Source organism: Thamnophis elegans, chromosome 2 (assembly GCF_009769535.1).
Source record: "Thamnophis elegans isolate rThaEle1 chromosome 2, rThaEle1.pri, whole genome shotgun sequence".
NCBI lineage: Eukaryota > Metazoa > Chordata > Lepidosauria > Squamata > Colubridae > Thamnophis > Thamnophis elegans.
Genome location: NC_045542.1, coordinates 90,209,190 through 90,222,858, shown reverse-complemented (window position 1 = coordinate 90,222,858; position 13,669 = coordinate 90,209,190). Strand labels below are relative to the sequence as shown.

The window sequence follows — 13,669 nt, the reverse complement described above, 5'->3', positions numbered from 1 at the left end:
TTTTACAATTCGTTAACAGTCTTAATCTCATTTTCATTTATCGATAACAGATGGGCTGCCTAAGGCAGTTGCAGGAGGTTCAATATAAGCCATATGTGAATGTCTCTCTATTTGTAGGGAGGATTTTCAGCGCCAGAACGAATCTCCCAGGGTTTATCCTACACTTCTTAATTGGGACACCATCCACTTAATGATTGCAACCAGAATTGCTAGGATTACAGTCATTGAAGAAAGAAATCTGTGCTCTGTTTCTGCACCCTACCAAAATTGTTCAGTTCCACTCAGCAGGCAGGTCTTTCAATTGGTCCCCATAGATAAGAGGGAGTCCTCTTGATAGGCAGCAACAACCTTTCCTTCCGACTTCCCCACTGACTTTCTGAGGAAGCTAGCAGAGATTGTAAAATTGTGCAACTTTGTAACTGGTTGTAAATGAGAACTGGTTGCCAAGCACCCATATTGCAATCATGTAACTGCAGTGGGGGGGAGGGGTATAATGCAACATTTTATGACAGCCGGAAGTACTTTATGGGCCATAAAGCACCCTTTCCCAGTCCATCATAACTTTGGATGATTGCTAAAATGGCTGTCATAAATTAAGGATTAAATGTAGAAAGATAGTAGAAGATTTATCTTTCCAAAAGCTAAGGGTTTTACCTAGAGGCATAGCTGTGCAAAAGGACTTAGGAAGTGAATGGGCCTGGTGATGGAATCCGCATCTGATGGGAAAACAAAAAAAAATGTATATATTGAGCTTTTCTGTAAAATGATATAAATGACATCAGATTACATCTTTTTAAATAGGTGATTTGTAGAAGTTTGAAATTACTCTTAAATTGCTTTTCATTATATCATGGAAACTTTCCAAATTGGATATCCAGAATCTCTAGCTTGGGAAAAAATATACATTACAAATGGATTCTGAATAACTGATCATAGTTGACAGATGGTAATGGAAAACTATTGATAATTAAACTTGCTGACATAGTTGTCTATGTCCCTTAAAATGTTGATTGATAAATCAGGCACTTTAGGTGTATAGTAGTATACCTTATTTCCAGTAACTATTGGAATATGCTTTGGATACCCTAGTGATTTCTTAAATATTTTTTTAGGACTGTACAGGTTAGTCCTCAATTTACAACCATTTGTTTAGTGACCCTATGAAGTTGCACCAGCACTGAAAAAAGGGATTTATGGTCGGTTTTCACACTTAATGACTGTTGCAACATGCCCATGGTCACATGATCAAAATTTAGGTGCTTACTAATTGGCCGGTATTTGTGACAGTTGCACTGTCCCATGGTCATGTAATCACAATTCGTATCTTTCCCAGCTGGTTTTTTACAGGCAAAGTCAATGTGGGAAACCAGATTCACTTAACAACTCCAGTGATTCACTTAACAACTGTGGCAAAACAGATTAACTCATTTAACAACTGCCTTGTTTAGCAACAAAAATGATGGGCTCAATTGTGGTTATAAATCAAAAGAATACCTGTAATTTGATGTTGGGGTAATTTTTAAGTATTTAAGAGTTAAGTAACATACCTCAGTTTATGCTTTGTTTTTCTTAATGTTTCTTGCATGTCTAATAAAAAGATGAGTAAAAGAAGATGACATGGTAATTATCCTGACTTTTATTCTAGCATGAAAACTGATCTGGTAGTCCCAAGATTCATAAAATGTACATTAGGAGAAAGTTCTGCTGGTAAAAGATAAGAGATATTAGGCACAGATCATTTGTTATCATGATATCTACTCTGGAGCCCCTTCTGTTTGTGACATTGCAGTGGAAGTCATTAATAGGCTTCATGCAATTAAAAGTAGCATACTCCCAATCAGGAAAAAAAAAAATTCCAACCTAACAATAAAAGAGAGCTGAACTCTCCTCCAAGCCCTCACATAATGGAATATTATGATTCACTATTAACTTTTTCTTTCTGATTTCTTTTTATTCAGTGAATAGATGAATGCTCACTCCAGTATTGAGGATTTCAAATGTAAGAGGAAAAAGGAAAAGGATTATTGTGGGCAATAAAGCCTAAACATAGCTTATCAGTTAAGGCCACAAATAACAAAAGTTCTAATAGCATAAATGAATACAATGAAGCAGTTTAGAGCCCAAGAGTATACCACGGTATAATATCATGCTCTGGGTGGGTGTTGCATTAGTTTTGTGACACTCAATTGTGTCATCTTGTCTTTTTGAACTTAATAAATTACTGGTAGTTTATGACCTTGGAATCATAGCAACTCTGTTGCTGATTTAATATAATAGTAAGCAAGTGGCCGAAACATTGCACTATAAATATGATATTAAAGCAGTGTCACAATAAAGAACACAAACAAGAATCCTTATAATAATACATTCAGTGGAATCCATTAATTAGGAAAACCTTAAGCTTGGAAAATTGGTCTTAACATGAAAAACAGCAGTGTTGTATTCACTAAGAGCTAATGAAGTGATTCATTAGTATTCAAATCAAACTCAAGATCTGAGGTTTAATTATATGAAATGTTTTACATAAAAGTTCATCTGAAGTTGAAAGGTTGTGGAAAATCGCAATAATTCTCCCATTTTTATGAACTAGTTAAAATATTGTGATGTGTGCACTGTATATGTATTTTCAGATCGAACTTACTTTCCGGTGGATTACACAGACATATCCCTGCAGTTTTCTTAGCAACATGAAAGTCATTGCCTTCTGGGATCCCCCCCCCCCACTTGTTCAGTTTAGCCATGAGTTTCTCATGAACTTTCATCCAATCCAATCCTATTTAATCATTAAAGGAGTCATGCCCATTTCACAAGGTTCTGTGGCTGTTTTGGAAGGTCTTTCCAACTGTCTTTGGATGCATTTGTATTCACAACCATTTGTATTCAAGGAAGGACTTTTCCTTGCACCTGGAGGATAAATCACCCAGATCCAGTTGTATGCAAAGCATGATGCAAGCCCTATGGAGATGCTCAGGGAACAGACTTACCCAGTTAAGCCGTAGACTCACAGCTCTTGCTCAGACAGCAGGTGGCAATCATGGCTACAGAGACTTTTGCTCAACTTATCCACCAGTTATACCCTTTCATGGATAGGGAGCTCTTCCTTTTATCACTCACACCCTGGACACCTCCCATTTGGACTATTGCAATGCACTGCACATGAGACTAGCCTGGAACAGTTCCAGAAGCTTTAGCTTGTAAGAATGCAACCACACAACCACTGGGAACCCAGGGCCAGTGTAATACCTCTGCTTTGAGGCCTAAATTGGATGCCAGATCCACCTCAAGGAATTGATTATGATCCTAAAGCCCTAGATCTGGGATGGTGAACCTATGGCATGGGTGCCACAGGTGGCACACGGATCCATTTGTGAGGGCATGTGAGGCGTTGTCTTGTCAGCTGGCCAGCGCGCATGTGCATGCTGGCCAGCTGAGTTCAGCCTTTTTAAAAGCCATTTTTCACTCTCCCCAAGCTCCAGAGGCTTGATAGGAGCCTGGAGGAGGCCCTCCGGAGGCTTCAGGAGCTTCCCTGAAGCCTCCGGAGCACAAAAAAATGGCCCTATGGGCAAACCAGTAGTTCAGGAACAGACTTCTGGTTTGCTCGTAGAGTCAATTTAAGCCCTCCGGAGGCTTCAGGGACCTTCAGGAAGCTTCCCTGAAGTCTCAGGAGAACTAAAAATGACCCTATGGGCAAACCTGAAGTGACTTCTGGTTTGCTCGTAGGGTCAGTTTCAGCCCTCCAGAGGCTTCAGGGAAGCCTCCTGAAGGTCCCTGAAGCCTCCAGAGGGCCTCTGGGGGGGGAGGTTGTTTTCGCCCTCCCCAGGCTCCTATAAAGCCTCTGGAGCTTGGGGAGGGCGAAAAAAGCATGCAAAAAATGGGGGGGGGGTCGCGCCTCTCATGAGTGCATTCACACTGGGGAGGTCATGCATTGCATTATGGGTGGTACGCCCGTGCATGACCCTCCTGCGCTCCCCTCCTTATGGCACGCAAGCCAAAAAAGGTTCGCCATTGCTGCCCTAGATGGTATGGGCCAGGGATGGGTTCCAACCAGTTCTAACCTTGTCTATAGAAGAGGTTCCATAAATCTACAGTGGTGTTTAAAACCGGTTCCAGCTCCCTCCCCCCAAGATGGAGAGCGAGAGGAGGAATTCTGGGAGTTGAAGTCCACAAGTCTTAAAGCTATCAATTCTGAACATCCCTGGTGTTTTTTTCCAAAGGGTTAGGTGTGCAAGGGTCTTGTAACTTGACAGCTTTAAGACTTGCTTGTTTCAAATGCCAGAGTTTCTGAGCTAACATTTTGGTTGCTGTGCAAGAGTGTTGTTAAGTGAATTTCACCACATTTAACAAGTTGGCCATGCCCACCCAGTCACATGGCTGGCAAGCCACTCCTACCTGGTCACATGGCTGGCAAGCCACTCCTACCCGGTCACATAGCCGGCAAGCCACTCCCACAAAGCAGACCACACCTAAAGAAGAGGTTCTAAAAAAATTTGAAATCCACCACTGGTATGGGCCCAGGTTACATATGGAACCATTTTTACATCAGCCTGATCCATCCGGTCAGGCAGGGAAGAGGGTATGTTGTGGACTCTGCCAGTTAAAGAATTTTAATTGATGGGGTCCAGCAAGAGAGCCTTCTCTGCTGCTGCCCCCACCCTTTGGAACATACTCCCCAGAGTATGGTGAGGCAGGTCCCCATTCTCCTTGACTTTTGGAAATTATGCTAATTGATATTTGGTCATTAGAAAATATTTTGATCAATGTAGGACTTTTATTTAAATTGCATAATTAAATTCAAACCAGGATTCTATATTTTTAGTTCCAGATCGTTTAGGATGTGACCCACGAACACGGTTTCAAGTTCCTCCAAATACAAAGCAGTGGATTGCTCTATTGCAGCGAGGAAATTGTACATTTAAACAAAAAATTCTGCGAGCGGCTTCACATAATGCTTCAGCTGTGGTAATTTACAACAATGTATCTGGCAATGAGCCTGTTACCATGACTCATCAAGGTAAGAACTAAGATATCAGACCTTCCTTTCAGCTCAGGCCATTTCATCTATTATTTGGAGCTTTAAAAAGGGTATATTTAATTAAAACTGCAGGTTGTGATTAATTATATAAATAAATGTTACTGGTTGTCATTCTAAGCCAAGTAATGCCCAAGGTAGCCCTGCTCCCCATTCCTCCCAGTTTTACCTTGATGGAGTTGATTTGAAGTAAAAGTTTAACCATGATTTTATTGTCAGTTTATTTTGTAATAATTAAATATCTTAGTTAATAATTACTGCTGTTGTTGGCCTTCAACCTTTTTCTAGTTAATGCTATCAGATAACCTTGAATTCTGGCTTTTTAAGAGAATTTTTCTTATGGATTTTCCGCAAACTAATATATTACAATAAATGTATATAATTTATAAGCATTATTTCATTGGGCTTTTTCTGTAAAGAACAGTTTGATCTATAATGAAAGTTCTTTTCTGCTCACTGTCTCAGTTTTACAGTTTTCCTAAATTTCTCAGTCTTGTTCACAGACTCAAAAATTCATAAAGTCAATATTTTGAAATTGTTGCATTTTCAAATTTTAATTTACTTTGTTGTTTAATTTGTTCTTTTTGGTGCTGCCTTACACTGGAGTAAACTCCATGTTTTGGAGAAAGAAATGGAAGACATTAATCATTTTTATTTCCTGAAGATGGTGAACTTAGACTGAGAAGATAAATATATTTTTTTAATTTTTATCTTTTCCTGTTACTGTAATTAGCAGTTAAGATATACCATATATCATTATAGTAAGGAGATACTTGTGACATATATGAATATATTACTTAGAAGATTTTGGTTATTTCCTAGTTTCTTTTCTTACTAATTATAGCTGTTTTAAGGACCCTAAACTTAATAAGAGTTTTTGTTTCTAATTGCATTTTGTATAGTTGGAAAAATTCATAATGTACATTAGCATATCACTCAAATTGTTTCTCCTATATATTTATTTGTTTATTGTAGGAACTGGAGACATTGTTACGGTCATGATCACTGAAATGAAGGTTAAAGAAATCTTGAATTATTTAGAAAAAAATATGTCGGTCCTAATTGCAATAGCCGTGGGAACACGCCATCCAAGCAAAAACGTTAATCGAAGTTCCCTTGTCTTTGTATCCGTATCATTTATAGTTTTGATGATAATTTCTTCAGCATGGCTAATATTTTATTTCATTCAGAAGATCAGATATACCAGTGCACGTGATCGAAACCAGGTAATTATGAGGAATTTGAAGTTTTATCTAGTATTAATGCCTCAATGCCTTGATTCTTAGTACGTGGAGAATTGCTGAATGTTTTCTTTTTTAATTTATAAAACAAAAATAATGCTTTTGTGGCAGGAAATATATTAACTTTAAAAGATCTGCTTAGGTGAGTTATTTTTCCATTCTGTTTTTAATGTCATAAAAAAACCTTGGTTTCTGATAAAAAGAATGAATTTAATCCTGGGAGTTGCAATTAAGTGAATGTAAGAATATTATATAAGATGTGCATTCAGTCATAGTAACTATATATTATTGTTGTTCAGCAAAAAAAAAAGATTCACTCTGAATGGGCTACTTTTAAAGGGTTTTTAAAGGAATGGCATTACCATATTTATGAAAAGTGTTTCTCCATCCTGTATATAAAACAATAAAGTATTCTTTATGAAAAGTGTCTATTCTACTTTCAGAGTGGAAGTTCCTATATTTGCCTCATTAAATTGTAAGGACGTTCGAGTGGGACTTTAAGCTGATGTTTTTAAGGGATAAGGGTAAACAGAATCATTATTAAATACAGAACAGATTCTGTTAATTGTTCTGAAAAGTACAATGCCATTTGTTAAGGATTAGTTTAGCATCTGTTGGATTGTAATGCAATCTTTACTTTTATAGATATGAAATGCAGTTGTCATTTCTCTGGCATTAAAACATTGTAAATATATTGTATTGGCTAGCAATATCAAAGCTATATTAAAAGATTTGTTCTTTTGTACTACTGCTTAGTTTTCTTTTTATCTCAGAGAAACTATAACTCTTTGTTAAAGTACTGTAATTAATTTGAATTTGAAAGGAGCTTGAATACTGAGATCACTGATACCTGAGAATCTAAAATGGCTGCTTTAGTTAGAGTCAAACTTTAAAACTCAAGTCAAACATCAAACAAATTCTGTGATATAAAACTATCCCTGAAGTTTTCTTCATAACAATATAAAAGTGGTTTTCATAGCTTTCCTCATTTCTTCTTTTGGTTTTTTACTTCCCACTCCAGCTGAAAAGATTTCCTTGTGGTCTCCAAATATTAGCTAGGTCTGAACTTGGAATTCTAACAAAAACAGTTAGCTGCACCTATTCAGTTTCACAAAAGAATAAAACATGTTTATATACAAGCACTGATCTACCACTGTATATGCAGCTTTCCTCTACAATGTCAGCTACAACTTTGAGGCCTTTCAGATAAAATGACTGATATAACTCCATCTAAAAATACACTGCACGAGCATATTAGACTAAGAGTAGGACCAAGTTGAGATTGGTAGGAAGAGGAGGGAATTAACTCTTAGTTTTGAAAGCTCCACTTTAGAATGTTACTATTTTTCATATGTGAATATAAATATATATTCATGACTGCTGTCTCTCTGTACACACACAAAGTTTTGTTGATTTGTTTCAATAATTTTGTTCCTTAGTTTTGAAGCTTAGTAATCATATGTTATACTGAATACACATTACTACACATTAACTGTTTACGTTAGCATAGGCCAAATGGGTATTTTATTTTTCCACCAAGTAGATGTTTTTGGTCTCTTAACCAATTCCCTCCTTACACAATGGATATCTTTTCCCTTATTTGCCATTAATATTTAATCAAGTACACAGGTAGTCCTCAATTTACAAGCAATTATTTAGTGACTGTTCAAAGTTACAATGGCATTGAAAAAAGTGACTTATGGCCAGTCCTCGCACTTACAACAGTCACAGCATCCTCATGGTCAAAATTTGGGCACTTGGCAATCAGAATCTTATTTATGACAGCATCCCAGAATCATGTAATCCCCATTTGCAACCTTACCACCCTGCTTCCAACAAGCAAAGTCAATTTTGAAGCCATATCCACTTAACAACCACATGATTTACTTAACAATTGCAGTGATTTGCTTAACATCCTAGGCAAAAAATGGTTATAAAATCAGGCATGACTCACACTTTGCTTAGGAATGGAAATTCTGGTCCCAATTGTGGTTGTAAATTGAAGGCTGTAGGGTATGGGATGTGAAAATAATGGGAATTTGATTAAGAGATTGGAAGAGCACCAGCAGGGAAAGAAAGAAACAATAGTGATATAAAATCGGTTTACTCTGTGTGAACTATACTTATTCTTTAGAGTGCTGGAGAATTTTCTTTTTAAATTCAGGCTATTGGGTGAGAAAAAGTGCTTTGTCATTCAAACTATTTGTGAGATACAATATTGTTATTAGTTGCCTAAATGTAAATATCCAAGCATTCTTTATAACAATTGACTGCTGTGGCAGGAGGCAAATTTTAAGTTAGGATAAGAAATTCTGCAGTCTTGAAGGAAGAGGGGATTCTGGGACTGCAATTCCCCGCCCTCCCCTCCGGTTCCCTTCACAATAGGGAAGTTGCAGAAGATACTTTCTAGCTGGCAGTCATACCACAATGGATATAAGCTATAGAGCATCTCTCCTTTATGCGGATAAAGTCTCCTTTGGTGTTAGTTGTCTAATCCAGAGGTTCTGCCAGTAATTAGTACCAAAATAGGTTTTCTCTACCTTCTCTTATTCCACGAGCAATCATTGCAGTTATATTCTCTCTTCTGCTTCATTGTATGTCCTTGAGCTGAATATCTCTTCCTGGCTTTCACATTAGATAAGAAAATTTTAGTGCTCCCATGCAGAAGACCCATTTCTCTTGTGAAATAAAATACTGTTTATTCGGTCAATTATTAGCAAATATCTCCCATGGAAAAGCCGTAGACTATGTGCATGTTCAAAAATCTTACACTAATAATATTAGAAAATCATTTGTAATTCTCATTGTCCCCATAAGAAACTAAGATTGATTTTTAGTTTGAATATTGGTTATTGAAGTTCCCTTGTTTTGTGTACAAAGCAACCTATAATCATATAGTTATATTTCTCATTGTGTTATTTTTCAATGTTTATTTTATTATTCTATTATCTTACTGTTGTTCACACTCTTTTCATTTTTTCCTTTTTATTTTTATAAGATGTCTAGGGTAGCCCCATGACAGGCAGCAAATCAATCAATCAATAAACTTCCTACATCAGAATTCATGAAGTTAGAAATCCTTCAGATATTATATTAAAGCAAATGGGGAAACCAGTAGTATATGAGTTTCGTATTTCATAAACTTCACAGTGTATGTCTTTGGTATCTCCTCTCCAATTACAACATGTGTGCAATTACATAAAAATAATCACTATTTTAAAATAATCACTTTTATGACAGGATTTACTGACTTATAGCTGTGATGGGTTAGCTAAAAGAAGTGTGTCCTTAAAGGGGAATATAAAAAGAACAAACTGGTAATATTTTCAGAAAGGTTTTTATTGAAATCGGAAAGGATGTTAAAAAAAGAGTTATAGTTTAATTAACAAGGATTACACACCTAAATAAGGGTGCACAATATGTTAGACTTATATCTGCTAATAGCAATAGCAGTGATACAAAGTTTCAATAGATAGTTTAACTGATTTATTGCTGTCCCATGATAGCAATAAATTATGTTATGGAAATACTTCTGAAAGGAAGTATCAAATAATATTGTGCTATTTCTTCAGGCTAATGCTAAAACTTCCATATTGTTCCAAAGTCAACCCCTTTTGTTACAATATGTATATTTGTATGCAGAGATTTTAAAAACAGAATGCATAAGAAATACATTTAAAAAAACATTTCTGGGAATTATATGATACAAAATATTCTGTAGATTTTGCCAGTGTATTCAAAAGTTCATGCTTTGACAATGTTAGTAGGAATGTAAGGGAATTCAGGTACTATACTGTTTTTCATCTTATTTATATTACACATTCCAATAGGGATAAAGTCAATTTGTCTGACTTTAAAATAACTATGTTCATAGTGTTTAATTATTTCTATTTTCAAACTTTTTATCATGCTTTTTCATCTCTTTGCCATTTAAAAAATTTAGCATGTAAGCACTTGGAATGAAGTGATCCCATATATAAAGCATTCTGCATTTGAGATATCTATATCAAATAACTATTCTGTAGGTTAAAAACTTAAGACCTTTTCTTTCTCCAGTATTTTATGACGGTTGAAAAAACTTAATGAAAATTTTATGTGGTTTAAAAAGCTTGTCTTATTAAACTTTCATGAAGAAATAGCAACAGCTAAAGAACAGTTGAAAATGTTTAGCTGTTTTAAAGGAGAAAACAGTTGTTACTGCTCTGGTTGCATGTAGCTGATACACACAAACACAATGCTTGTAATGGTCACACAAAATAATTATTTCAGCTGAGGTTCACTGATTTAAAAATACTACTTATATGGAATAATGTAACCATAACTAATTAGGACCAAATTGATATGGCATAAAAAATCCCAATAATAAGCTAGAGATAACAATGCAAATACTAAAATTTAAAGATAAATAAAATTGGGATAAAAGGGTTTATTTAATTCTTTTTAAAGGAAAGATTTTAGAGAAAGATTTGACAGGTTGAAAGTTCTTTACAGAAAGATTAGACCTAAATGAAGCAAGGAACACTTTACACCCAAGCTAAATAACAACAAATCCTCACTCTCCTCCCAACTTTTTTGTTTCAAGTATATTACATTATTCTTCATTATCTATAGTAGTAAACTAACTGGACCTTCCCTTGTACTTGTATATTGGGGACTAGGTTGAATATTGGTTATTGAAGTTCAACAACAATTTACATTTCTTACTAATTTGGTTTCCATTAAATAAGAGATTCATGTTTTTGGTCAAAGAGATTTTAATTACAAAAATATCCTTGTTTCCAGCTCCCCCTAGAATATGTCTCTGCATGTGGATGGATAGGTAGAATAAATGAAATATTGTAAAGAACTAGCTATAGTAAGCATCAAAGCAAAGGTAAGAAGTGCAATTTTTGTAATAGTTAATCACTCTGTTGTTTCTCTTTTTTTCAAAGCGTCGTCTTGGAGATGCTGCCAAAAAAGCTGTTGGTAAACTAACAGCAAGAACTGTAAAGAAAGGTGATAAGGTATAACTCTGTTACTTTATTAGAAAATCTGTCATTAGCCTTTGGCTATGTCGTCTGCTTCCCAATGTATTTACCTCAGTACTGTGATTGGTCCGTTTTTCGTTTTCAGTAATTATTCACAGGGCTAGTGTCAGTACATCTTTGCTGTTTATGTATTTTTCCTAGCCTATTGCCCTAGTTGTGTCCTTTACAGACAGAAATAATATTTTAAATTTTCATAACCCCATTTGCTCTTGCTGATTTGTGGGAGCAAAGTTGTGTAGTGATTAAGATGTTAGATTGGCATTGGGGAGAATCAGGTTCAAGTTTATCCTCAGCTGTGGAAGTTCACCAAGTGCCTTCTATAACCCCTTGCATTCCTGAAGAAAAGGTGGGCACAAAAATAATACACGGTTAAACTGATTTTGAAATAATTTTAATGTAATGAATATTGACTTACTATTTTATACTTTATTAACATTCATATTTTTATTTACTGATTGCCTTTTGTAATGCCTCTATGTTTTATGTATCATATACAAGATTGCCAAGAGATTATCAGGAAATATACCAGTCGAGTTTTGAGCCAATGCTGTTTTTCTGGAAAAATAAATAAATAAGGATTCTCTGTGTGTGCAAATCAGTTCTAGATTTTGTTGTTGAATTGTCCCAAAGTTGTCCTATAGCCCTTTTATGAAGAAAAAAATTAATAGCAAAAATGTGCTAATGCATGTTTTGGAATTCTCTTAACAGAGAGATAAATCCAAAGTAAAAAGACATCAAGTTTATAATGCAGCAGCAGATGTGCTTATTGTTGGCAGGCTTATAGAATGCATCTGCCATTCATCAGTATTAACAACTAAGAGTCAGAATATGAAATAGTTTTTGTCCATTTGCAACACTGAGATTGTTAATTTTATAGCATTTAGGGGGAAGGAGCTTTGTTCTTATATTAAGTGGAAAAAGTATACAAATTATATATGCCACAATTGAAGATTATAATCTAAAATAAAGGTCCTTAAATCATAAAATCATCATGGTTTTAGAAACATTATTTCCAGATTGATGTGGGCAGTACATAGCTGTTAGTTTGCCAAAGAAAGGGTTTCCCATTTAACGTATAAACAAAGCAGTTAAATGGGAAATCCTTTCTTGAGTCCTAATATTTGTATAGTCCTACTGATAAATTTTGTGACTCAGAAAAGACATTTAATTTTATACAGAATTGGGCAGCAGGAAGATATTTATTTGAATAACTCAGATTTTAAGGACATGTATTCCTTTTTACCACTACAGTAATTAAATCACTGGAACTTTCATAAGGAGTCTGCAACTAATGTTTTAGTTTTGTGATAATATTAATATTAAGATGACAGTTAATTCAGATTGTATTAAATAAAATCATTGTATGATTTATTTTTATGATTTTTGCATGTTGTATTCTGGCTCTCAGGATGAAAAATTAGGCAGGACTCAGCAATTTCAGGCAAAACAAAACTGATATGTAAACCTGAAATGGGTAGTTGCTGATGCGCAGATTTCAAAAAGGAGGAAGGAAAATGTCTCGGATTTAAACCTTGAGGCTGATTTATGCATACAGAGCTTGATCCTATGTTCCCCGATACACAGATTTTCTGCATGTGTAAGACTTTTTCCTACTTGCAGTAAAGAATCTAAAGCCATGCTTCTTCTGCTATTGTATGTGAAACTGAGTTTCTAAACACTTTGTAATTATGCCTGGCAAAATCTGACATAGGGATAAAAATGAGAGATTCTAAAATAAGGTCCCTTGAGCTTCTGGAAGAAAGGTGGGATAGAAATCTTGCAAATAAATAAACATAGTCAGAGCTAAAACTATTCTAGCCCTTCTGTCCATTGGCTGCTTGCTAAAACTATTCTGCTGTAAATAGATCTTACTGGAATTTTCACTCTGTTCATTTTAGGAAACAGATCCAGACTTTGATCACTGTGCTGTTTGCATTGAAAGCTATAAGCAAAATGATGTTGTACGCATTCTACCATGCAAGTAAGCCAATAGTTTCTTTTCTGATATTTATTTTATTCTTCAAAATAAATTAATTGCATTTTAAAATTGTTTTGCTACTCCTGTCATTAGAATTCCTGGGATTAGGAGGCCTTATGATATAGTTATGATTTTCTTTCTGATGAGCATGACTATTTCATCAGTGCACTGATGATGTTACCTAGTTTGGGTAATGAAACTTCTGCAAGAAAACAAGCAAACTCAGAGAGCACCAAGAATCCCCCATTTCAAATCTGAGCTACAAATATTCTCCTTTATTGGTACGGCTCTTTATATATATATCCTGTTCAAGTTTGAGGTGAACTTTCATATATCATTCCTTCCATTGCTATTCCAGTCTCAATTTACTGAAGTTAGGCTTCAGCTTTCAGCT

The 13,669-nt window shown here is 35.3% G+C and overlaps 1 protein-coding gene across 3 annotated transcripts in view; it reads left to right on the top strand.

Moving 5' to 3' along the window:
• The window catches only part of RNF130 (ring finger protein 130), a 46,335-nt gene that overhangs the window by 6,684 nt on the left and 25,982 nt on the right, over window positions 1–13,669 (top strand). For all 3 annotated transcript variants that reach the window (XM_032210852.1, XM_032210853.1, XM_032210851.1), the window contains exons 2-5: window positions 4,817–5,011; window positions 6,005–6,255; window positions 11,202–11,273; window positions 13,196–13,278. In XM_032210852.1, coding sequence (XP_032066743.1) covers window positions 4,817–5,011; window positions 6,005–6,255; window positions 11,202–11,273; window positions 13,196–13,278 — 601 coding nt within the window. The remainder of the gene's footprint in view (window positions 1–4,816; window positions 5,012–6,004; window positions 6,256–11,201; window positions 11,274–13,195; window positions 13,279–13,669) is intronic.